General features: G+C 35.9%; 3 protein-coding genes across 4 annotated transcripts in view; 1 reads left to right on the top strand and 2 right to left on the bottom strand.

Moving 5' to 3' along the window:
- Window positions 1-2572: 2572 nt before the first annotated feature.
- Window positions 2573-5160, bottom strand: snrpa (small nuclear ribonucleoprotein polypeptide A). Its single transcript, XM_039683858.2, has 7 exons — window positions 5038-5160; window positions 4599-4675; window positions 4312-4484; window positions 3615-3788; window positions 3352-3528; window positions 3189-3277; window positions 2573-3111 (listed from the first exon to the last, which is right to left on the bottom strand). The coding sequence occupies exons 2-7, from the start codon at window positions 4669-4671 to the stop codon at window positions 2952-2954; spliced, it is 846 nt and encodes a 281-aa protein (XP_039539792.1). The 5' UTR covers window positions 4672-4675; window positions 5038-5160; the 3' UTR covers window positions 2573-2951.
- Window positions 5161-5251: 91 nt separating this feature from the next.
- On the top strand, window positions 5252-9988 carry actmap (actin maturation protease). 2 transcript variants are annotated; one of them, XM_039683857.2, is made up of 7 exons: window positions 5252-5589; window positions 5668-5844; window positions 5930-5998; window positions 6533-6657; window positions 6791-6920; window positions 8138-8208; window positions 8292-9988. In XM_039683857.2, the coding sequence occupies exons 2-7, from the start codon at window positions 5672-5674 to the stop codon at window positions 8621-8623; spliced, it is 900 nt and encodes a 299-aa protein (XP_039539791.2). In that variant the 5' UTR covers window positions 5252-5589; window positions 5668-5671; the 3' UTR covers window positions 8624-9988. The 2 variants fall into 2 exon arrangements, with proteins under 2 accessions (XP_039539791.2, XP_088972653.1); XM_089116527.1 differs by lacking the exon at window positions 5930-5998.
- Window positions 9989-10899: 911 nt separating this feature from the next.
- Window positions 10900-27128, bottom strand: part of itpkcb (inositol-trisphosphate 3-kinase Cb) — a 17326-nt gene continuing 1097 nt past the window's right edge. Inside the window, exons 2-7 of the mRNA XM_039683856.2 lie at window positions 17501-17600; window positions 17189-17402; window positions 15668-15872; window positions 14968-15069; window positions 13474-13545; window positions 10900-13369 (exon numbers count right to left, since the gene is read on the bottom strand). Of these exons, the coding sequence (XP_039539790.2) occupies window positions 13148-13369; window positions 13474-13545; window positions 14968-15069; window positions 15668-15872; window positions 17189-17402; window positions 17501-17600 (915 nt within the window). The 3' untranslated portion in view covers window positions 10900-13147. The remainder of the gene's footprint in view (window positions 13370-13473; window positions 13546-14967; window positions 15070-15667; window positions 15873-17188; window positions 17403-17500; window positions 17601-27128) is intronic.

Genomic DNA, 27128 nt, shown 5'->3' with positions numbered 1-27128 from the left:
ATTAGAACACAAAATGACATGAATGTAATTTTTAAAAATGTTGTTAAATAACAAATAACTTAATGTTGCAAAACATACCTGAAAATGCTATTTATTGCATTAATCAGGATAAAAAATAAAATTATGATATGAATAAAGTTTGATAATGATTAAATTACGATTTGTGATTCACAATTTTTTATTACACTGTCCTGTAATCAAGGCTAGACAAACAATTCAAATGATCAACATCGCACTGATTCTAAAGACAAAAACAGTGACAATTATAATTGCATTTCGAATACGGTAAGGCAGTAAAGCTGCGGTAAAACTCAGCTAGCACGAATCATCGGATAAATGCTATGCTACTAAGCTAACTAAAAACACTAAGAACGAGAAATGTTTAAATGTACAATCTACAGCTTCGGTTATATACTAGTATATAAAACATATAAGTTAAAATACATTAATGACTCGTTATAACGTACTTCAAACGTCTCTTTTAATAAAGTGATTTGTAACCAGGCATTAAAGCGATTACCCATAAAACTAGCTTTGAACCAATCGGATCGCTTGGGTCCTAAGGTGGGACTCATCTCTTCAGGGGGACCCATCTCTTCACCACACCTGTCACACTAAATGCGTCTCGCACGCAGTGTGTTTATCATGCAACTCATACGCGAAAATTTGTTTTTACGTGCATAGGAAACGCACCGTGTGTAATATATGTTTGGTTTGGTTATATGGCAAGCCAAGAGGTTCAGAATTACACCATAAATGAATCGCGTTTACTGCCAAACATAGTTATTAACATATAGTAAGGATAAGCATGATATTGCCTAATTGCAAGCTTGTTTCAGAAATGGTGACATTTTTTTCCATCATTATTGAACATCATTATAGGAGTAGGCTATTAGGTTGAATGAGTTAGAATTAAATGTTTTATTAATCATTAGAAAATAGACATTAAGATAATAAATTGTTATGCAAGTACTTTTACTTTTAATACTTAAAGTACATTTAAAATACAGTACTTTTTACTTAAGTATGGTAGTCATTGTGTTACTTCTACTTTTACTAAAGTAAATATTTATCTGGTTATTTGTACTTTTACTTAAGTACTGAGATTCAGTACTTCCTCCACCACTGGTAAACGGCGTTTGAGTTAGTTTTCACGTTCAACCTATGTGTTCAACTTGTAAACACTCTGACTCTGTACTTCTGGCTACGTCGCCCGTGACCTTTTGAACGTAATTACGTACTACGTGACGTTGCAAACGCGCCTCACAGAATGGAGAAAGGCTAGCATTTGTCTTTAGAAAAGTTACATTTTTGGAATAAGCTTTGAAATAACCGATCGTTTCGCATGATAAGACCCTTATTCATCGTCTGATATCATTTAAAGACATTTGAAGCTGCATCTGAAACTGTTATTAACTGTATATAAACCGACAGATTACTCAGATCATATCAGCTAGAAATCCCAAGGGTTCACTCTAAACACAGTCTGCTTTAAGCTATTATACTGGAACAGCTTCCAGAGGAGATCAGATGTGCTCCTAAACACATCAGATCCAGACTCGAAACACTGCATTTACTGAATGAGCACTGTGCCACGGTACGTCCCACTGCATTTATTTTTACTTTAAACTGTTTTAACTTATTTTAATTTCTTCTATGTAAAGTAGAGCCCGACCGATAAAGGATTTTGAAGGCCGATACCGATACAAATATTTTTGGGTTTTAAAATCCGATATATCGGCCGATATTTTATTTATTTATTTTTTTTAAACTGGACATGATAGTCACAAATTTTGTCGTGCTTATTTGAGTTAAGAGAACTGATGGGGATGATCTTTTAATTGTTATTCAAGCAATGTATGTATCGTGAAGAATTCAACGAGTGTTGCCAACAGGAACGGTGTAGAGTGCCCTCTGGTGGACAAACTATACAACTCCAACACTCATGACATGGTTCAAGCGTGTTTCGTCTGTTTTTATGTTATTTTTGAAATATTCATTTATAGGCCATTATCAATGCCGATACCGATAGTTTGGAAAATGCTTAATATCGGCCGATAATATCGGCACTTTGAATTATCGTGTATGAAATGTGCTATATAAATAAAACTTGCCCTGATCTCTGGTCAGTTTTTTTTTTTTTTAATTAATTGTAATACATATGAAGGTATAACATGGTAAAGGATATATTAACCTAATTTCACAAGCCCTGCCTAATAAACAGGCACAACTAAAAAATAATTTGCATATAGTTTTTAAAAGGCATCATTAAAATATTCTGGGCAAAGATAGTATTTTGAGCAGCAGGTGCTGCCAGGCTGCACTGTTTTGAATACAATTTACAGAGCAATTGGTTCATTTTCAGTATCACATGATCCTTCAGAAATCATTCTGATTTGCGGCTTAGGAAATTTTTGATTATTATCGAAAATGGCTATGATGCGACATAACTTTCAATAATTATAAATTTTGACTCACTTTTAATCAACTTAATAGGCTCTAAAAACTGGCCCCAGTCTGAATAAGAGAACATATTGAAAGAAAAATGAAAGGACAGGCAGAATGCAACAAGTAAAACACTGCCATTTAATAAAAAAAAAAGCTCCAGGTTCAATGTCTGGGAACCAGACTCTGGGTGCAATGCTTCAGAAGACATAATTTGATTAAAAAAAAAAAAAAAAATCCTGCATACTTACAAATTCACCAAAGACGACCATCTCGGAGAAGAGGGAATAAAAGTAAAAGGAGATACATAAAACAACCTTTCCATTCACTTCTTACCTTGTATTGTGAAGTACAAAGCTAACTGGCGCAACTAAGCAAGTCACATAAAATAAAAACATGGACTTTTTCCTTTGAATGGCGTCTGTGTGCTCCTCTATTCAGCCATTGAACACCCTGAACTGTGAAAGGTCTCTAAAAGCAGGCCTGTGTGTAACCGGCATGTCACGTTATTTCTTTGCAAAGGAGATTTTCATTGCATTGCTCTGTGTGATCTTAAAGCCTTGCAGCGCTTCTCTGGCTGCACCCGCCTGCACCTCATTATCAAACTCCACAAAGGCGATGTCGTGACGGCCGGGCACGAGACGGACTTCTTTGAATCCAGGGAACCTATGAGAAGCGGGCAACATCGTAATTAGCAAAAGATTACGCATTTTAAGATAATGGATTTGAAAACAAATACTCACTGGTTGAATAGCATGGAGAGCATGAGCTCGTTGGTCTCCTCTGGGAGATTGGTGAGAAACAGGATGTGGTTGGGAGGGTTTTCCGACACCTACAAACAAAATTAATGATCAATAATAAGGTCACAAATCCAGAATGCGTCTTTAATCTGATTTTGAAACATACCTGCTGTGGCATCTGGCCAGGCATTTGTCCTGGCATCATCTGACCTGGGGGCATGGCACCGGGTGGCATCTGTCCGGGTGCCATGCCAGGCGGAGGCATCATACCAGGCGGAGGCATGTAGGGAGGCTGACCGGGCATTGCCATCATGCGAGGAGCTTGGCTCATGGGAGGCATTCCCTATAAATGACAAACATAAATTCAACAACAGCCTTAGAACAGGCTACAATGGAAAAACACACACACACAGTCCAAAATATACTAACAGGCATAGCTGCAGGAACCCCGGCCATAGCAGGAGTGGCAGCGGACGCCCCTTTCTTCCCAGCACCGGCTTCAGGGACTTTAGGCTTTCTCTTCTCTTTCTTACGGTCTCGCTCCACATATGTGCCCTTCATTTTCGCAATGATATCAGAGTCCACCTTTGAATATTGAATACGCTGTGAACAGAATGATTTAGAAGCTTTTTAGTACAAAATGTGGTTTACTTAAAGACATCAATTACTTCAAAATATGTAGTTTTTTTTTTTTTTAAAGAAAAACTCCCCAAGGCTGCATTTATTTGATCAAAAAGACACTAAAACAGTAATGTGGAGAATTATTACTACAATAAAAAATAATAGTTCTCTTTATGAATGCATTTTAAAATGTCACATGATCCATTTTAAAAATGCTGATTTGCTGCTCAAGAAACATTTAACATTACAAATGCTGAAAACAGTTATGCTGCTTTATATTTTTGTGGAAAATCAATCCTTTTTTTCAGCAAGTTCAACAGCATTTCCTTCTTTACTCACTATTGATCGATTGTATGCATCCTTGCTGAAAGAATAAAAAAAAAAATCCACTAATGTCCAATCTTTTAAACAGTAGCGCAACACTCCTGCTGAAAGGTTTGAGAAGGGAAAAAAAAAACTCAGTTGACACAAGTTAAACGATTTACAAAAACATAGTATATCATACCATGGGTTTATCATAAAAAGGGAAGCCCTGCATAGAGCGGAGTGCATTGGAAGCGCTGTTGATCTCCTTGAAGATCACAAAGGCCTGACCCCTCATTTTCAGGGTAGGGGAAACAAGGATGTCCAGGATTTGTCCAAACTGGGAGAATATAGCGTACAACGACTTTTTCAGTTCTGTTAAACGCAAGAGAAAAAGGTTGCAGCATGAACAATGTGCAAAATTCAATGCTACAGCCAAATTTAAAAAAAAACAAAACATCAATTCTAGAAAGTTGAACAAAACCATACCATCTTTTTTGATCTTCTCATTCAAGTTGTTAATGTAAATAGTGTGGTTCAGCCTCATCTCTTGGCCAGCCATGATTCTGAAATGATACACATGATAGTAAACTACATGAAAGGAATGAAGCTTCAACATGCTTCTGTCCAAAAACTAGAATGTGTAGAAAAAAAGAGCACGTGGCAAAAGATGGAAGTGGTTTGGGATTCGGTAAAAGTCCTAAATATGAAAGAAATACATTATTAATTTCTTATTGCACGCTTTAAAACAGTGAATGATTGACCTAGCGTTTAGTTACCTCGTTGCTTCAAAGGAAGCTAATGGGTTAGCATGTTAGCTATGCAGACAAAGAATTAAAATTTCCACAAGTGGAAAACACGTATTTATAATATAACAAGTTAAAAGGCTAATACAAACAAAAAATACGCATTAGATGAATTTACTCACAATTATTTGAGGAGCTCCAGCCGAGTGAGCCGACTACAAACCTGAATGAAAATGCACACAGGAAAAATTAGCGCCTGAAAAACCGCCTTCTCGGAAATATAAGAGGATTCGATTGGACAGCTGGTCTCACAGCGAGCCTGTCGTTGGTTGTCTAGTGAGCACATCCGAGTACAACACGCATTCTGATTGGATACTGTGGAGTGACTGTGGCGAGTCATTGATGGTGTTACGCCGATTTCTGTTCGGGTGTCTCGCCGTCGAATATAATCTATAACATGCAGCTTCTACTATTGACTTGATATCATTTTGATTTGTTTAAGTAAAAATACATCGTCTTTTTTTAATCATTCGGGATATTTTGAGTTGTTATTGTATTTTTGTATTCACGACTATGGCCGTATTTGACCTTATTTGGTATTCCCTATATAGAGAACACTACCCAGTTCACAGCAGATAGTGAAATAATTTCTTGGACGCTGATTCGTGTAATTTTGCCTATTCTTACCTCGTGCACTCGTTTTGATGTCGGTTTATTGGAAACAACATTGTAATGTATGTCTGTAACGCCTTACTGTCACAATACTCCTATACTGTCACATACTTTTTCATTTACTAACTCTTCTGTTGCAGAAGCATGTCAGTGGAGAATGTTTCACCTCTTCCTCCTCCTCCTCCTCCTCCTCCTCCATCACTGGCTCCCTCAGTGTCCAGCAAGAAGAAGCTTTACCAGGCTTTATCAGAGGGAAGGGCCCCTGTAGAGGGGGACCATGAAGAGGCCAGGATTATTATAGGACAGAGAGAAAGCAGGTGAGCAAAAATCACAGTTACAAAGAAACTCTCAGAAAACTTTTTCTGTACAGTCATGATTTCATCGCAGCATTTCTCAATGAAGTTTTAGGAAGGATCTGCAATGGTTGCTGTTCAATAAGTATGTGCCTTCACTCATTCAAGATGGTCCACAGTAAGTTTCCATAAAAACACCTGTTAGTCGACTGATATGGATTATTTGATGGTCAATGAGGCCGATATCTTGCAAATCAGGTTGGCGTAAAACCTAACATGATTAAATATTATTGTTCATAATATTTATTTACTAAATCACAAATTAATAATTTGAAAAAATGAAAATTCTGTCATTACTTACTCTCCCTCATGTCCCTTTCGTTAACAAATAAAGTTTTTGGGAACACAAATAAATATCTTTGTAATGAAATCTGAGAACTTTCTGTCCTTCCATTGACAGCTAAGCAACCACGTTAAATTAATCCATGTGGATTGCACACATAAATAAAGTGTTAAAAAAAATAAATGCTCTCAAAAATATGGCAAATCTGTAAACACTGGGAATCATTACATACAGAACACATTGAATATCACATGAATATTCAGACACTTGTAGACCAAACGTATCTTCCTTTTTCTCGATATTTTAAAAAAGCCAAATATGGACCACTAGGGATCCATGTGTGCTCTGCTAGATGATATGTGATTTCAGATGTGGTCTCGTGGCCTTATGGATGGCGGCTCATCTACTTCATCCTCCAGAGACGCTGGTCATGGAGACACTGGTCCAAGCCGCAAAACACAACGCCTACACTGAACAAGGAGAGATGTTTTCTGGTACTAACATCTGCTTTTAAGTGGAACTGGACAACTGTAACTGTATTGCAGGTCGTTCTGCTGAGCATTAACTGTAAATACCTCTAAATGCTATCATTTGTTATAATGCTATTTTTTTTCTGCTTGGAATTAGCCCGTGACATGGCCAAGCTGGCGGAGGAAGTGTGTGGGTGCAGAGTTCAGAGGTTATCAGGAGGCATGATGGGAGAAAACACAGACGTCATTCTGAAACACCTCGCTGGCGGACAGCCTGTTCTTATACCGTATCTTTACTGCTTATATGTTTGATTGGTTTAGTTTTCTGAAATCATTTTTATTATTTTATTTGATCACTTTTTTTTTATAACTGTTTTCTGAAATTTAATTACCACTTGGTAATTTTTTAGTTTGAACACTTTTCTAAAACATTTATTTTATTTTAGTATTTTTTTAAGTTGATTTTTTTTTGCTGTTTTCTGAAATTATTTTATTCTACCGCTAGGCCAAGTTTTTTTGTTTTACTCACTGTTTTCTGATATAATTTTTTACATTTCATTACATTATTATTATTTTAAGTTTTTTGTTTCGCTCACTGTTTTCTGATATTTTTATTTTATTTATCACTATATTTTGTTGTTATTTTTGATCACAGATTTCTGAAATTATTTTATTTTACCACTAGGCCAAGTTTTTTTGTTTTACTCACTGTTTTCTGATATAATTTTTTACATTTCATTACATTATTATTATTTTAAGTTTTTTGTTTCGCTCACTGTTTTCTGACATTTTTATTTTATGTATCACTATATTTTGTTGTTATTTTTGATCACTGTTTTATGAAATAATTTTATTTTACCACTAGGCCAAGTTTTTTTTTGTTTTACTCACTGTTTTCTGAAATAATTTTAATTTATTTTATGTGGTTTTGTTTTTTTTACCACTGATTAATTTTTTGGGGATCACTGTTTTCTGAAATTATTTTATTTTACCACTAGGCCAAGTTTTTTTTTTATTTCGCTCACTGTTTTCTGATATAATTTTTACATTACATTACTTTAAGTTTTTTTGTTTTGCTTGCTGTTTTTTTGTTAATTATCACTATATTTTGTTGTTGTCGATCACTGTTTTCTGAAATTATTTTATTTTACCACTAGGCCAAGTTTTTTGTTTCGCTCAGTGTTTTCTGATATAATTTTTACATTATTTTATTTGCCACTAGGCTTTATAATTACTGTTTTCTGAAACTATTCTGCTCTATTTTGTTTAATTTCACCACTAGGACATTGTTTTTTTTTTTTATCAGTTTCCTAAAATATAGTTTTTACATTTTGATTTCCTTTTGCCATTAACAGCCACATCTCAGACTAGTTTTAGAATCCTCTAAACTGCCAAAACTGTGTATGTAAGTGCTAACATCATCAAATACAATGACTCAAAGACTTGATGAGTCATAAATCACACATAAATAGACCGCATTCCTTCCCTGACTCCTCTGGCACAGATATGATGAGGATTTTAATCATGAACCTTGTCTACGCAACGGCCACAAAGCCCACTGGGCAGTCGTCTCAGGTGAGACTGAATACCCAAGACAAGTCACAGAGTTATATAAGGGAATAACACTTCAATCTAATCATTGTTTCCCGAATCCCCAGGTATATTACTAGGCTTAAGACAGGGGTGTGTGGACAGCAAACACTTCCCTCCTGACGTCACACTTCCCTGGCTTCATCTCTCTCAGAACGAGGCCTCTGTCTCTTGGCCGATGGATGGCATTGAAGAGGTGTTTGTTCTGGCGAAGCAGGGGAAGAGTCTCCGTTACCAGCTGTGGAAGTTTGAGGCGCTTACACAGAGCAACAGCCAGCTCAAGGAGATGGACCCTCAGAGAGCCGGCGATGGGACGCGTTACGTGGTTCCTCTCGGAGGCGTTCAGGACGGTCTGGCGGGACAAGTGCTTTTGTTTAACACAAACACACAGATGAGCTGATCAAAAACACCAAAGAAGCTGTGTCTGGAGTCGGAGTTGGATGCACACCTGTGTTTTCAGTCTTCATCCACTAGGTGTCCTTATAGATCACATGTTTGTAAAGCTGCTGAGCTAAAAATGAAGTGATTAAATTACTAAAACTGATGCAGTAAAATGTCATTATTGCATGCTCATGGCTACTGAATAGCTCACTTTGAAATTAATTTTTGATATGTTTTAGCTTACCTCAAGGGCATCCAAGATGTAAGTGTCTTTGTTTCCACAGTAGTTTCAATTTTGATATTTTTAGGTCAAACCGTTTTTGTCTATTAGCCATATAATGGAGATTTATGGTCACCACCTCAAACGTGTGGTAACTAGAGGTAAAAACGATATAAATACTGTTCGTTTTCTCACACAAACCACTCGTTTGGTGTCTTAGGCTCTCAATGTGTTCTTACATTTACGAGCCATTAAATCATGTTTAATTTGGACTTCTCTGTGCATGCTCTTTGAGGTGGTGACCATAGACCTCCATTATATGACTGACAGACAAGAACAGTTTGACCTAAATATATAAAAATTGAAAATACTGCGGAAACAAAGACACCTTGCCCTTGAGCTAAGATAAAACATACCAAACATACCAAAAATTAATTTCAAAGTGAACTATTTCTTAGGCTGGTTTTGTCGTCCAGATTCACAAATGTGGATAAATACATTTTACAAGCCGCAGACGCTTTTAAAGACTAATCTGTCATTTAACTTTGTGGTTAAGATGCTTCTCTTTTCTAACTTTGTCTGCTAGCGCAAAACTTTGTGCAACGATTCTGTCGGTTTTGAAAGCTGTATTTGTGAAGCAATCCTCTTGGCTAATCTCGTTCCCCTCAAACCGATCTGAGGATGCGAGTCATTTACTGACGACCATCAGCAACAGGACAAAGTGTTTTTATCTGTTCTGATGTCATTCAGAACACGTTAGTCATTTGTTGTGCAACTCTAGGAAGAGCTGTTCTGAACAGGAAATGATGATAGAGGAAAACGTTGCTTGGCAGGAATAGAACATTTACATTTAAAGTGAGCAGTGTCCTTGTAATCTAAATCACTTCCTCTCGAGTCTCGGCTCGCAAGAATGTTTTATTCAAGAGTTGAAATGTTTGGGAAGGTGTCTCTCATGCTCACCATGTGAAATATTATTACAATTTAAATACATTGTTTCAATATAATTAGAAAATGTCATCATAAATCATTCTGATATGCAGATTTGCTTCCCAAGAAACATTTATGATTATTATTAATGTCCAAAACATTGCTTCTTATTTTTGTTTAACCCTCTGGGGTTGTTCGGCCCAAATGGATCCGAAGAATTTAAATAAAAAAATTTTTTTTTAAATCACAGCTTCCTCGGAATGGTCTGAAATTTGGTGACTTTGTTGGTATTTGAACAAATACAGGGACAGGATGTGAGTAGTCTAAGTGGTTGTAAAAAAAAATAGTCACACTTGGGGACCCGCATGGAAAATGAATGGGAAATTGGCAAAAATAGTGAGTTTTTTTGTGCGTACAATCTACAAATCAGCCACGATCTTAAAAAAAGCACACCATAGTGAAGGGGTGAAGATATAAAACATCTAGAGTGCAAAACGGGCACATCCACACACGCACAAACACACTTTTATACACAAACACACCAAAAATTTCAGATTATACATGTTTTGCATTTTTAAAATGCTCAGTTTGTCCACCAGATAGCGTCCATCTCATTTCAAAAATTGCTTTTATGAGGCCTAGGCTTGACTCTAAAATGAAATACAGCTTTAAAAAAAAATATTTTTTTTTAAAGTATTTTTTCTATTATGTTCAATGGGGGGAAATTTTGCCATAATTATTGCATTAATACTAATGATAATTTTTTTATTATTTTTGACATTCTCAAAATACCAAAAAAGAAAAGAAAAAATATTATAAAAAATATATATTTTTTTAAAATATGAATCCCGCCCTTTGGGTCCATTTTTGGACCCGAACAACCCCGAGTGTGACTCTGAAACGAACAACCCCAGAGGGTTAAACAATATTTTTTCCAGAAAAAAATATTATTTGATTAATTGAAAGCTCAAAATAACCGCATTTATTTAAACGATTACCCTTTGTAACAATGTATTGACATTTTAGATACATTTAATGCATAGAGCAAGACACTTAACCCCTAGTTGCTCCAGAGGCGTGCGACCTCTGACCTATATAGCAATTGTAAGTCGCTTTGGATAAAAGCATCAGCTAAATGAATGAATGTATTAAACAAGAATGGTTCCAGTTTATTGTATTGGCTTTCAAGGCAACAATGATTGAAGGAGATGCGAGTACAAATGCTCCGCACGTCCTATTGCAATTAAACTGCCGTCTCAAACATTTAAATGGGCCGAGACGATTCAAAAAGGCAACGCACCATCCAGTTCTCTTTCCAATTTAAAACATGTCATCTTAAACACCCTGTATGGTAGAAGGAAACCAATTTCAACACATTGAACAATACATAATACTTTACATAATCTGTAAACAAGGCAGTGTGTCTCCAGAGGAACGTGGTGTGAGATGGGGAAATACTGACAGACTGTGTGCAGGGGTGGAAAATAAAATCTCTGGTGCTGTATGATAAACACACACACACACCCAGCGGTGTGTGAACATCCCGTTCCGTACACTAACATCATCCAGGTGAGGTAATCACTTTAACACCATGTGTGTGATCTTGAAGAGGATATTACCGGATTATGTTTGAATATTTCAGGCAGCCTAAAGCAAACATGAAGTGATGATGGAAAAAGTTTGGTGTCTTTTTTGTTTGTTCAAAGCTGACCACAGCATCTAATGACATCATCAATGGCCATTACACATATAATCTGATTAAAATCAGCAAAAAAGTTTCCACGATCAACCATTTCAGGATGATAATCGCGATATGTCATGAACACTATCAAGCTATCGAACTTTTAATGATGTGGGAAGAGGTCATTCTGGTGCGGGTACCATTACAAAAGCTCTTTGTATTTAAAGGAGTAGTTCACTTTTAAAAAAAAAACTTTTGCTGATAATTTACTCACCCCCATGTCATCCAAGATGTCCATGTCTTTCTTTCTTCAGTCAAAAAGAAATTCAGGTTTTTGATGAAAACATTCCATGATTTTTCTCCATATAATAGACTTCAATGGGAACCAAACGGTTCAAGGTCCAAATTAGAGTTTTAGTGCAAACTGCAAACTGTTCAAAGGGCTTTAAACGACACCAGGTGATAAATAAGGGTCTTATCAAGGAACCATCAAGTCATGACTCATTCATTTTGATGAACAGGAGAGTCCCGAATGCGCATCACAGAACAGAGCAAGAAGAGCATTTGAGCTTATAAAACTTAAACTTTGTTATTTATTTATTAAATGAGTGACCGTTTCACTTGATAAGACCCTTATTCATCGTCTGGAATCGTTTAAAGCCCTTTGAACAGTTTGCAGTTTGCACTAAAACTCTCATTTGGACCTTGAACCGTTTGGTCCCCATTGAAGTCCATTATATAGAGAAAAATCCTGGAATGTTTTCATCAAAAACCTTAATTTCTTTTCGACTGAAGAAAGAAAGACATGGACATCTTGGATGACACGAGAGCGAGTAAATTATCAGAAAAAGTTTTTTTTTTTTTTTTAAAGTGAACTACTCCTTCATACAAAAATAAAATCAGGTTAATGGTTGTAGGGGCAGATAAAGGAGGTTGACTTCTCAAACCCCTTTTAACCAAGAAACTGAAGTGAACAGGTCAGCCTTAAAACCTAACGAACCAAGAGTGAGCAAACAGATCAAACCATTCCATCAACACGTGTATCTAAATATCTATACTTGTTGTGCATCTTTGTAACTGTGGCTATTTTTAAAGAAACACTGCATCTAATTCTGATCAGTAAAGAAGAAGTATCTATCTATCCACGATGTGGGCGGTTAGTTGAGTGCAAAAATGTTTGTGACTAACTCCACTACTTTACCTCTGACCGAAAAAAGGTTTAAAAGGTTAAATCATGGAAATATCAAACACCATTAAGATTAGACGAGATTCCGCCTGCATCACCTTTCAGAAATAAAACGAGGTACTAGTTAGATTACGGAACTAAAAATCAGAGAAAAAATTAAATAAGCACTATTTACATAACTGTGAACCCCCGACAAGGAATAAAAAAAAAACGTTTAGAAAAACAAAGCACATTCTAGTCAGTGTAATAGTGTTATCATCATACCTGTAGGTAAAAAAAGAGACAAGTGAAGTTTAAAGAATAATCATGATAGTTTCTTCTCATCTGTCTGTTTGGTTTCAGTGTCAGTGTATCTGGACTTGTTGTGGAGCTTCTGCAGGACCACATGACTAAAAAAGGAATGAGGAACGTGAGTTTTGAGTTTTTCCACTCGTGCTTTGTTGGCTTACGGTCACTCCCTCAGCACGAGAGCGCTCCTCTCTTATCCATCAGCGTGTTCCTACAGGCCGAAGCACGTTGGGCACATCCATCAGGGTGAGGCGGGAGTCGAGTCTTGCAACATGTCACTAAAGATCTGAATGAGGTTGTCCAGACCCCACAGGTACCCGTCCTCCCGGTTCCCTTCGGCCCAGGGCGTCCGGTGGTCCAGGGTTTGGGGTGGTGGCAGTGGGATGGTCTTACCGAAGTCGATCATCCAGACTCGGGCCAGGCCTGAAGCGTCGTGCACGAACAGCAAGGAACTCCCAACCACCTGGAGAGAAACTTATGAGTCATGGTTTGTTTTGTTCAAGAGAAGACAATGATTTGGCCCAGGCTGGAAAGGATTTCTCAACATGTACAGAACCGATTCCTCACCTCGTGCGTCCTGAAAAATCCTGACGTCTCTAGAGCGCTGCGCAGCTCCGCCAGTCTCTGAAGATAACTCCTCTGAAACACAAACAGAACGCCAAGTATGCAGTAGCACGTCTCTGATGGGTTAACACAGCCTTCCGGCTGTGCAAAAATACACAACATGGCAATATTGCAGGAAACCCCTATTAAAGGGCCAGTAAGCGAGTGCTGTGGAGAGATGGCCGAGAGACATTACAAAAGTGAGAAGCTCAGAGGAATATCACTGATCAGGCTAGAGTGGTTTCATTTGATATTAGAAAAGCTTTCCAGTGCTGGAGAAATTGTGTTGGAGCATTTTGGGTGTGGAGGAATGAGTTTTTTTCTTATTTATATTTTTTATTGTTATTTTCCACACAGTATGAATTTTACAGTACAACCGGGCATACAATATTTAAAGACAGTCATAAATGATTTTCCTTGAAAGCTTGTATATATTTGTATGACATGCTTGTATATATTTAAGAAATATTTTCATGTATATAGATTTATATATCATTTATATTATGTATAAATATAAATATTTTATATATAAATAATATTTTTTTCTTAAATATACATGCATGTGTGTGTATGTATATATATATATATATATATATATATATATACAAAATAATTATACACAGTGCACCCACATATATTATATAAACACAAACTTTTATTTTGGATGCGATTAATCGCGATTAATCGTTTGACAGCCCTATAAAAAAGTAAATAAAATTAGTTAATTTCCATGTCCTTATTTTTGTTTTATATACACACACGTTTAAATAAAATTATGTATGCAAGTTATGAAAATAACATCAATAACTTGTGTAATATAAATATAACATATAAATATAAAATTATAAATATTTATAATTTAAAATTATATAAATATAAAATTATTTGAACAAAAAACAATAGTATTAATAATAATAAAACAATTAATATTAGTTCCTATATTTGTCCAGTGGAACGGGTATTTCAAATGGAAAAAAACTTAATGTGTGTGTGTGTTTTTTTTAAATATAGTAACAGAGTTGTTTATATTTAATATAGTACTATATTGTAGTTGACGACATTAATAATGCAGCCGAGGCTCTTGTTATTTAGAAAAACCTGTCATTGTCAGAACTGCCCTTCACAGAAATTCACCAAAAACCCCTCAGGAAGATATTTAGATAAATAAAACACTCTATGTCAGCATCTAAGGCTATTTTCATGGCAAAAATTAAATTACAAAAAAAAAAAAAAAAAAAATCATATAAATACAATAAAACCAAGCAAAAAAAAACCAACAAAAAGTCATATTATATATATATATATATATATATATATATATATATACATATATTTAAATGAAACCTTTTCAGGCATAATCTTTTTCTTTTGCATTTTCACAAATATAATGCTAAAATAAATCATGAATGCCATTGGCTAAAGCTAATGAATTAAAACCTTTCCATTGAAACAACATACCAGTAACTGTGTGTTTCCATCCACAAAGTCCACCAAGGCCTTCGTCACCTGCTCCTTATGTTTGGTTTTTTTAAAGCTGGTGTTGCATGTGCCGTCTGCTTTCTAAAATAAAACACACAAGGTTAATGACAAGCTGAATTTTCAGCATCATCACTCCAGTCACATGATCCTTCACAAATCATTCTAATATGCTGACTTTGCTGATTTCTTATCATCAATTTGTTTTAAAAATCGAGTTGGTAGGTCAAATCGATTCATATTTTCAAAAAAAAAAAAATTTCTCCCCATTATAAATAATTTGGATGTTTAACAATCTTTGTTGCACTGACTTCAGTTAGAGAAAGGGTTTGCCTTTGCAATTTTGTTTATGTTGATGCACTTTATTTAATTACAATAAATATATATTTACAGTTCGAAGTAATTTTGTTTTAAATGGAAGGGGGGGGGGGGGGTTCAAATCGAAAATTTAGTTTTTTATAAATAAAAAAAATTAAAATCTGATATTTTTTTAGGAAAACAAATTTAAAAAAATAAAATAAATAAATATAAAAAATAAAAATAAAATTTGCCCAGCTCTATAACACTGCTTAATATTTTTGTGGAAACCATTATAGATTTTTTTTCAGGATTGAGAATGAACAAAGCTTATCCTGAGTGACCAGATCAAGTAATATGTCTATTTAATCCGCTGCACTCCCACCTTGATGCCCTCGATGCGGAAGCCGAGCGTGGCGGTGGAGCTCAGCGTCTCCCTCCACTGCATGTATCGAGGTTTGAGAACGGCCTGCTGGGCTCTCTCCTCTGGACTGGGCGCTCCCGGGTCCACAGCCACCATTTTCTCATACATGTCCTTCCTGAGACGAGGACGCTCGCGGGCCTTCACCAGCTCTTCCTCCAGGTATGTCCTATGGTAAATCAAACGAAGCCATCAATCACACCATTCACAACCCTCCTTCATTTATGACGTCAACCTCACAGAGCCATCCAGTTTGTCTGGTTAGGGCTGGTCTGGATTTGGGCGGTTTTAACAAATAAGCTTATTTGGATCATCTCTGTAAACATGAACTGATCATTCTGTAGGGGTGTGGCAATATATCGCAATAGAAAAGTGCATCAAAAGTATCATGGATAGTAACTACAGTACTATATTGTAGTTGACGACATTAATAATGCAGCCGAGGCTCTTGTTATTTAGAAAAGCCTGTCATTGTCAGAACTGACTGTCCTTCACAGAAATTCCCCAAAAACCCCTCAGGAAGATATTTAGAGCGACTGTTTTATCTATGTCAGCATCTAAGGCTATTTTCATGGCAAAAATTAAATTACAAAAAAACAAATATCATATAAATGCAATAAAACCAAGCAAAAAAACAACAAAAAGTCATATTAAATATATATATATGAAGAGTTCAGATGCAAAAGCCTCTAAATGCCATTTGAAATTTTCCTCTTTAATGATGATTTTTACCAAACTTGTATATTTAAGTTCAGTAATTTCACTTAAATAACAATTAATAGGTAATTATCATTGCCATTTAAGTGAAATCACTGAACTTAAATATACAAGCTTGATAAAAATCATCATTAAAGAAGAAAATTTCAAATGGCATTTAGAGGCTTTTGCATCTGAACTCTTCATATATATATATATATATATATATATATATATATATATATTTTTTTTTTTTTTTTTTTTTTTTTAAATGAACATATGATAAAAAATAAAAAAATCAGACAAAATCTTACAAAATAAGTTCATAAGTGAAATAAATTCCCAATTATTTTTTATTCCTCTTTTTAGGCAACTTTAGCATGGGTGTCCAAACATATTCATATCACTGTATAATGTTGCACTGAATGTATAATAATGCAATGGGGGGATATTTGTGGGTCCTGATAATGCCAAAAAAAAATGTCTGATGTTACCAGTAAAAAGTTGCCGACATTATTTTAAATACATCTTGTCAGTGATTCAGATTGCACATTCGCCTAAAATAATTCTGTATTTTCAGCTTCAGAATCATCAATATTGTTATTCTGGTGTCTCTGTTGTCTTGGGTTACGAGCACCAAGACTATTCGTTTACACACACAATACCAAATTTAACATTTCAATAAAAAGTCTTTTTTTTTATGTTTTACCATATGTCTTGGAGTATCGCAATAATATCGTATCGTGATATGTATCGAATCATGACACCTCTACTGATCTGTATTCTCACCTGCTTCCCATCTTGCAATCCATGATCGAAGGGGAGTCAAAGTCGGTCAGCAGATCATCCATCAGGTTGTAATCCTGGTCATTCTGCTGCACGACACCATAATAACCAGGTACAAAAGGCCGGAGGTTGTCATTCATCAGCTTCTCCAGACACTGATGTTCACATTCACAATACTTCTTCAACAGTTTCCCATACTCGCCCGCCTGGAAACTACCTACACACAAAGAGAGGCAAAAACAGTGTTCAAAATGATGTCTCAGATGCATTCGTCTCCTCCATTCATCCAGCAATGAAATGAAAATGAGTTTTTACCTGCATGGCCTGCGAGCTGAATCCAAGGATATCGTTTCTTAAAGGAAACCACAAAGGGAGAGCAATGCACCATGGTCTTCAACTTTTTCCACGATTTAGCCTGAAATCAAAGATCGCATATGCTCAGATCTCCTCATCCCACTTCAATCACATCTGTCTTCTCGAAACTATAAATACATTGGGTAAGAGTGCTCTCATTGGTCGGGTCTCTCTAAAGGCCAATCAGATGAGACAATTTTATAATAACAACCTTTATTTTCTATAGCGCCTTTAAATGTACATCTCAAAGCGCTGTACAAATACACACAGAGACATAATACACAGTAAAATAAACTAGGCCTGTCACATCCAAACGTTTAAACGTTCATAAACGTTTGTGTTTACAAAATATATGTGGGTGCACTGTGTATAATTATTTTGTATGTATATATATATATATATATATATATATACACACACAAAAACACACACATGCATGTATATTTAAGAAAATTTTTTGTATATTTATACATCAAATTAATGATAATAAATTATATATAAATCTATATACATGTAAATACAGTATATATTTAAGAAATATTTGCATGTATATACTTTATATATATTTATACAAAATTAAAGTTATACATAAATATAAATATTTGATATATTAATAACACATTTTTCTTTAATATATACATTCATATGAGTGTATTTATATATATATATAAAATAATTATACACACTACACACACACATATATTATGTAAACACAAACTTTTATTTTGGATACCAAAATAAAAGTTTCCTGTCATTAATGTTAATCAAACAACAAAAGAGATAAAATTACTGTAAATTACTAAAGATTAATCTAGATTTGTGATTTACATTTGTTGATAAACCCGTTCCTAATTAAGAGATACTTATTCCTAAATAAGAGCGAATGGAATATGTACTTGTTTGCCAATAAATAAATAGTTGTCAATTCATGAGACTCTCTCATATCTTCATTTTTTTATACTTAAAATTCATTGTTGTTAAGAAAGAATAGAATAGAATTATTTATTATGGTAATCAGTATCAGTATTTGAGTTTCTGTAAAAACACTGACACCTTTCTTCTCAGGCATGGGAACGACTTTATCAGCGACACAAGGTCAGCGCGGCAGCCGTGACGCACGCGCTCTACAGATTACAGGTTATTGATTATAAAGCTCTGATCGATGAGGAATGTGTGAGTGTGGGAAATGACATAACTCGGCGGTTTGCAGGAGTGCTAGGATGCCTTTTCATATTCACTGACAGATTCCTAAGATGTTTTTCTCTTTATCTTTTTTTTCACTTGCTTTGACAGGAATACGGAAACAGTTTCCTGAATAATCTATTTTCAGAACATGACCTACTTAATATGATGACACCACATTGAAAATATGGAACTTTTTTTCCTCATTTAAACTATTTACTTAATATTTATGTAACTATAGCAACTAAAAATGATTCTGTATTCCCTTAAGAAGAATCTTCACTTACGGTCTCACTTTCAGGTCTCTTTCCCTTTTCTTTATTCCCCAGTACAATTCACACATTCATTCCCTTCTTCCAAACCATCCCCCTCTTTCAACATGTGCCCTGTAGAGTCGACAGCTCGCTCTCCACACTTAGATGTAATTCAGTCTGTCCTCTCTCTTCCTTCCTGACCCCCTTTGACGACACTATAGCCAACGGGGGACAGACGACACCTCATAAAAGACCCGTCTTCCCTCCTGTCCTTCTGTCTGGTTACACACACTCCTCCAAACTTCAGGAGAGAGGGATGACATTTCATTTCACTTTAAAATATATAGTTCACACTAAAATATGAACTGCTGTCATGGTGACGACGGCCGTGCCTTGTGGAGCGTCACAATGAGATCCACTCCTGGGTCAAAGGTCAGACCCACCCTGGACAAACAGAGACGCTGTATCTTAATGTCTGACTTATCCCAAGGACTTACACACACACACGGTTTAACATCCCGGGCTCATTTGTCAGGTTACTGCTGTTTTAATGTAACTTTTGATCAACTTAACGCAACCTTACTGAATAAAAGTTGGCTAATTTATTTTTTATTCTGAACCCAAACTTGACATGTAGTGTATCTCTCGCAGAAAAGACAGAAATGCATAATAATGAAACTTGTTTAGGTCATAAAATGTCATGTGGTGTGACTCCTCAATTGATATGGATTCATGATATTTGTAAAAAAAATATATACATTTTAATAATAATAATAAATATATAAATAATAATATATATTATAATAAATAAATAAAAAAAATATATATATATAAAATATATATAATTAAATAAATACATATATATATATATATATATATATATATTATAATATATATTATTATTTATGTGTGTGTGTGCCATGAAACACAGAAAGGAAACATGTTATTACTATTTACTTTCCTTGAAAATAATGTAAAGATTCAAAACTTGAATCAAACATGAATACAATGAACACGTGTGTGTGAGAATGTCTCTTACCTGGCAAGCAAGACAGCAGACAGGCACAAACGTATGGGTAAAAACAAGCATGCACTAACAACACATTTAAAACACACAAGCGTGCAGAGACCCACGACTCCCGCACTGCCCTGCAACCACACATGCATCCGGGAAACAGACTGAGCCACACACACACACACATCATGTGCATGGAGCACTGATACACTCAATCTCTCTCACTCTCTCTCTCTCTATGTTAATTCTAGGTCTCTCGCTCACATGGACTTCTGCTCAACTGTCTCTCTAAAACGTATCAGTCCTTTGTCTCACTCGTCAGTCAATGCGTTCTCCTTCTCATATGTCCCCCTACACACTCTTATCTCTCTCTCTGATCCTAATCCATCTTCTTTCACTAGCTCTCACGGATGATACATGCACTCCTGCCTCATTCACTCCCTTCTTGCTAAACACTGACAAGATTATAATGAAGTGTAAAAGAACATGTAAACAATCTCATGACAGAATGAGAACATTATTATGCGGTTGGGTGTTCTGACTTACAGGCAACCAGTCATATTAATGACTGGGGACTAATACCAGGATTTTCTCCATATAATGGACTTCAATGGGAACCAAACGGTTCAAGGTCCAAATGAGAGTTTCAGTGCAGCTTCAAAGGGCTTTAAACGACACCAGACGATGAATAAGGTCTTGTCTAGGACCCTTCGAGTCATCGAAAAAAGATTCGTTTTGATAAACGAGTTTGAACTGGAGAGTCACGAACGCGCATCACAAAACCGAGCAAGGCGAGCATTTGTGCTTATAAAACTTAAACTTTATTTATTTTTTTAAATGACCAATCGTTTCGCTAGATAAGACCCTTATTCATCGTCTGGTGTCGTTTAAAGCCCTTTGAAGCTGCACTGAAACTCTCATTTGGACCTTGAACCGTTTGGTCCCCATCGAAGTCCATTATATGGAGAAAATCCTGGAATGTTTTCATCAAAAACCTTAATTTCTTTTTCTTTTTTTGGGCATCTTGGATGTCATGGGGGTGAGTAAATTATCAGCAAAAGTTTTTTTTTAAAGTGAACTACTCCTTTAAAGGTTTTAAAGGTTAAATGCTGCTTTAAAAGAAAATTCCCATCTGACTTCATGGATCTTCTCTGTGTTCTCCTGACACCAATCATGTAAAAGACGCTAAATAAATCATTTTAATAGTTTAGTAAATAATGATGACAATCAAATCATAATGACAGCAAACACCACTAATGTAATAAATGTGCTTTTCTGGTCTGTTTGTGTTTGAACACGCTGTAAAAACCCCACCCACCCCATCACCACCTCCTCCGCCACTGCAGATATCCATTTTCCACTTCTCTCTTTCCCTCTCGATCTTCTGATCTCTCTCTCTCTCTCGCTCTAAGAAGCTCCTAAAGCATTGCACGCATAATAGAGATAAACTTGTCCAACAGCTTCACACAAAGCAAAAGACAAATGTTTTGCATTCTTCCTGTAAACTGCTTAAGTTGTATGGAGTGTTTGGCTTTGTCTGAGAAGTGGCAAAGCAAGCTTATCAATGCTTTACGTCATCACATGCTGTGTTGCGAGATACCTTCAGCATGACAAAAAAGTAACACACACAGCATCATGATCAGTGAAGTGAGGTGCGACACAGATTAAGAGATGAAGAAACAGAAGTGTGAAGCAACACCATATATGGATTCATGGTTACTTAGCGACAAAGGAACCGCCCACAGCTGAGTTTTCCATGACAGTGTGAGCGATGGTTAAATGATGACATCAGAACTTGTGTGTGTGTGTGTGCACGGGCCTGTGGATGTCAGCAGCTGAATGCAACACACTCAATTTTGGCTCATTCATTCAAAGACCACACAAAAATTTGAATATGTAGCTTGCATGACGCTAATGTACAGCAAACGCAAAGGAAAAACACTTGTAATTTGAACATACTAAATAATCCCTGACAGGGTGATGAGGAACTTTTGGGGCTTATTACATGTAGACTTTTTTGTTGCCCTTTATTTGTTTGACTTGGAATTATTTAATTATGTGAGATATGAAATTATTAGAGATATATGACAGACTTGCACAAAAGTGCAAGGATGCATTAAAGGATGCATTGCTACGAGAATTTTCAGTCACACTTCATTAAAGATTAAAGTCCAATTCTCACCATTAACTAACTATTAACTATGACTTTTGCTCCTAATTACGGCTTATCAATAGTAGTTAATAAGGTAGTTGTTAAATTTAGGTATTGGATCGGATTAAGGGATGTATAATAAATTAAGCAGAATAAGGCCAGTGTATATGTATATGTGCTTTATAAGTAATAATAAACAGCCAATATCCTAGTAATAGGTATATGCATGCTAAAATAAGCAACTAATAGAGAGTAGAGGAGCCTAAACTAAAGTGTTAAAGGAGTAGTTCACTTTTGAAAAACTTTTGCTGATAATTTACTCGCCCCCATGTCATCCAAGATGTCCATGTCATTCTTTCTTCAGTCGAAAAGAAATTAAGGTTTTTGGTGAAAACATTCCAGGATTTTTCTCCATATAATGGACTTCAATGGGAACCAAACGGTTCAAGGTCCAAAAGACAGTTTCAGTGCAAACTGTTTAAAGGGCTTTAAACGATTCCAGACGATGAATAAGGGTCTTATCAAGCGAAATGATTGCTGATTAAAAAAAAAACAAAAACAAAGTTTAGGTTTTATTATAAGCAAATGGTCGCCTTGCTCTGTTCTGTGATGCGCGTTCGTGACTCTCCTGTTTGAACTCGTTTATCAAAATGAACAAATCTTTTTTTTGTGTCATTTGGTTCATTCAACAAACGTAATGAACAAACTGACTCGGGAAAAGATTCGTTCATTTTGATGAATGAGTTCAAATATGAGAGTCACAAACGCGCATCATACCCTAACCCTAAACCAATTGGTTCCCATTGAAGTGCATTATATGGAGAAAAATCGACTGAAGAAAGAATAACATGGATATCTTGGATGACATGGGGTTGAGTAAATTATCAGCAAATGTTTTTTTTAAAGTGAACTACTCCTTTAAGGCCCTTGCACACTGAGTCCGAAATTCACGTCCAAAATTTTCGCACGGTAAAAAATAAAAACGACCTCACGTTATGTCAATGACGCTTGCACAATGCCTCCAAAACTTTCGTCCGTCATAAAAAATAAAAATAAAAAATAAAATACAAAATAAAATAAAAAAAATCAAATCGTGTTCGATTTTCTGCATTTTTCGCATCCCTAGCAAGCAGTTTGAATGGTGTTTTGACAATTCAGAGTCACCAAATCACAAATACAAAAAAACGCATTTGATAATTTCGGACTCAGTGTGCAATGGCCTTTACTGAAATGTATTTTCTATTAAAACAAATTTTGTTCTTTTGAACATTTCGTAACATCAAATAATCCAGAAAAACATGCATCATGGTTTAAGCAGCAATCCTCATATTAGAGTGATTTCTGAAGGATCATGTGACACACCGAAGACTGGAGTAATGATGCTGAAAACTCAGCATTGATTTACATTTTTACAATGACCATAGTGATTTTAAACTGTTTTCACAATATTACTGTATTTTTGATCAAATAAATGCAGCCTTGGTGCAAATTAGAGACTTTCAAAAACCTAAAAACCATTAGAAAATATGAAGGGTGGTGGTGTAAGATGTACATATGGAGAAAGATCCGGGAAAACAATCAGTGCGGGAAAGATGGAAAGATTACGAGGAGCCAGTGAACTTCCTGACTGATTCATCCTGATTCACGGATCAGCCAGACATGAACAAAACTCGCTGTATTTATATGGATAATGGGAGACTGAGTGGGAAACTGGTGATTAGCACAGATCTGCTAATGAAACGCCCACATGTGCAAGTAAAGCATTATATCAGTCCTGTTTTTGCTGACGCTGGTCATATTTTCCAGCAACCCTGCAGACGAATAAGTCACTGTAAGACCCTTATTTTACTCAAACTGACTCAAAGCGCATTCAAAGTAGTATAGATTTGATCAGAATGTTTGTTCCTGGAAATCAAGCCCAAGGCCTTGGTGTTGCTCACGTCATGCTTTAGCACTCGAGGTTCAGCGACAGACAAGCCTACTCAGATCACTGAACGCCCGGTCAGTCTGTGAACGAGAGTTTCGGTTCAGATCAAGGTAAACAAACGTCTCTTCAGAGATATGAAGTCACTCAAAGCTTCAGCAAGTTTCAGATGGATTATCCATCCCGACCAAAACTGACTGAGCACATTGTCTAACCAAGATTGAAGCGTCAGACACACGGGATTTGGGGGATTTTTCCAGCTGGAGTTTCATGTATCATTACAATGACTCTCACTCCTCCATTAGTCACATTAAATCAATCAGTGACCTTTGGAAATAATGTTTTTTTTTTTCCAGAAACTAGAAGAGTTTCTATTCTTCATCTTCAGAGTTTCGCTCATACTTTAAAAACATCCCCGTTTACATTAGGTTTATCTTACTCACTTTAGTCTCCAACACCTAAAAGGCAAATATATGGTCGGTGTAGTTGCTAACTTTCCACAGAAAAAAAATAATAATAAAATCCTCCGTCAACTGTTCCAAGAGCCAAAAAAATATATCAGAGCCTGAACACGAAATAGTTTTCCAGACTAGAAATTATTTGTCAGAAAGATATTTCAGTAACCTTTTTGATTACTAAAAGCCAGACGATTTACATAAAATATCAGGTTCGTGTCAACGTACATTAGAGACAACACTTTCGCAGAACAAAAGCTTGAGATGAATAGATAATGAGATTAAAAATAGCTGTAATTTCTAAACAGTTTCACTGTGACTCAGTGCGTAAGCATCCTAATAATCTTCATTCTTACATGCCAACTGAAGCTATACTGTAGATCAACGACAAGTCAAACGCAACAGAGTTGTAAACATAATGCTGAGAAGTTCCTTACAGGCAAGAATAACTCATAATCACTGCGTTTAAAGGAACAGCAGGAGATAAGCAGCACATGACCTCACGTCTGCTACAGGACTTGACAATAAATTTGCTAATAAAGTTGTGCACAAACACTTATCAAGAGCCCTTCCCTAACCTTTGAGACAGACCCTTGGGGAAAAGAAGAGGCTACACTCGTGATTATGCATCCAAAAAGTGTTCAGTTTGCAAGTATATTATCTATCTATCTGCTAAATTGCCTCATTTACATATTTATTACAAATATTATATACTTTAAGATAATATTATCTATCTATCTATCTGCTAAAGTGACTTATTTATAGGGTTGGGTATCGAGAATCGAGTATCGATTGGAACCGAGACTAACTTTTCGTTTTTCCCGGAATCGTTCAAAAGTTTCGATTCCTAGTTTCGATATTCACAGTCCGCCGACCGGAAGAAGAAACCGCTGAACAACACCAAATAAGAAGCGTCTACCGGAAGTGTTGACATAACCGCGCGAGTCGAACATGAGTAGCTTACGTCGGCGGTCCAAAGTGTGGCTTCACTTTTCTAAAAATAACGAAATCTCGGCAAAATGCAAAATTTGTGACAAAAGGAGTATTTTTAAAGAAGGAGTATTTCCTTCAGAAAGGCCGTTGGTTAGCATGGTTAGCTAAACTTTTTTGACCCTGCCTCTTAAAAGAATCAGAATCGAGAATCGTTAGCAACCGGAATCGAAACAAGGAATCAGAATCGTTCAAATTCAAACGATACCCAACCCTACTTATTTACATATTTATTACAAATATTATAAACTCTAAGATAATATACTTGCAAACTGAACACTTTTTGGACACTTGCAATTAATTTAATATATATTGTAGATTAAATTTATATTAAATTCAGTTAGTCGAACTTAATCGCTTATTTTTTTTACATACTTAAAGGGTTAGTTCACCCAAAAATGACAATTCTGTCAGTATTTACTCACCCTCATGTTGTTCCAACCCCGTAAGACCTTCGTTCATCTTCAGAACACAAATTAAGATATTTAAGATATTAAGATCGCTCCTGCATACTAGTCCATAGGCTTCTTGAGGGAATGACTATTGCGGTCCTCAAAAAGTCATCAAAGACATCGTTAAAATAGTCCAAGTGACTACAGGGGCTTAATTTTAACTTTATCAAACGACGAGAACACTTTTTGTGCGCAAAAAACAAACAAAAATAACAACTTTATTTCAACTATTCACTTCCTTCTCCATGGGCCTGTAGTCAGTTAACGTAGTGTGATTGCGTAGAGCTACGTCACACGTAGGCTCACTATTGGCCGACGCTGGTCATGTGTGTGATGCGTCACGTGTGACGTACAATAACAGAAGCTTACGCTATTAAACTAGTAACCTGACTCGAGGCAGAGGGAGAAATAAACGAATAGTTGAAATAAAATCGTTATTTTTGCGCACAAAAAGTGTTCTCTTCGTTTGATCAACTTAAAATTGAGCCCCTGTAGTCACTTGGATTATTTTAACGATGTCCTTTAATGACTTTTCAAGGCCAGCAAGTGTCATTCCCTCAAGAAGCCTATGGACTGTATACAGGAGCGATCTTAATATCTTAAATATCTTCATTTGTGTTCCGAAGATGAACGAAGGTCTTACGGGGTTGGAACAACATGAGGGTGAGTAAATACTGACAGAATTTTCATTTTTGGGTGAACTAACCCTTTAAGCAGGACACATCTTTACATTTAAGTCGTATTTTCACGACGACTCCAATTTTTGTCCGATTCTTACCAAAATTGTCGTTTTAAATGATCGATGAACGGATTTAATTTAAGCTTTTATTCACATATAAACATTCATCAACGCATCAAAGCTCAAGAGTTCGTGCTTGATGTGCGAGAACCAATGAGGTTCATTCTCGTGTTACGCAGCACGTTTGAGCTTCAGCAAGAGCCAATGAGGTTTGTTCTCGCTTGGTTGAGCTTCTGTCTATGTTTCTCTTCTGATCAATGTTTACATGCGAATAAAACCCTCAATTTAATCTGTTTATCGTACAAAGCCATCAAGTCTCTTTAGAAACTACGGATTAAACAGCTCAATTCATATGGATTAGTTTTACGATCACAATTCACTTTATTGGCTTTTTGACACGTCAGTGGTAGTTGCGTAGCTGTCAAT

The sequence above is a fragment of the Pimephales promelas genome, chromosome 10 (assembly GCF_988280905.1).
Source record: "Pimephales promelas chromosome 10, fPimPro1.hap1.1, whole genome shotgun sequence".
NCBI lineage: Eukaryota > Metazoa > Chordata > Actinopteri > Cypriniformes > Leuciscidae > Pimephales > Pimephales promelas.
The sequence above is the reverse complement of the archived record's forward strand: the minus strand, read 5'-3'. Positions and strand labels throughout refer to the sequence as shown.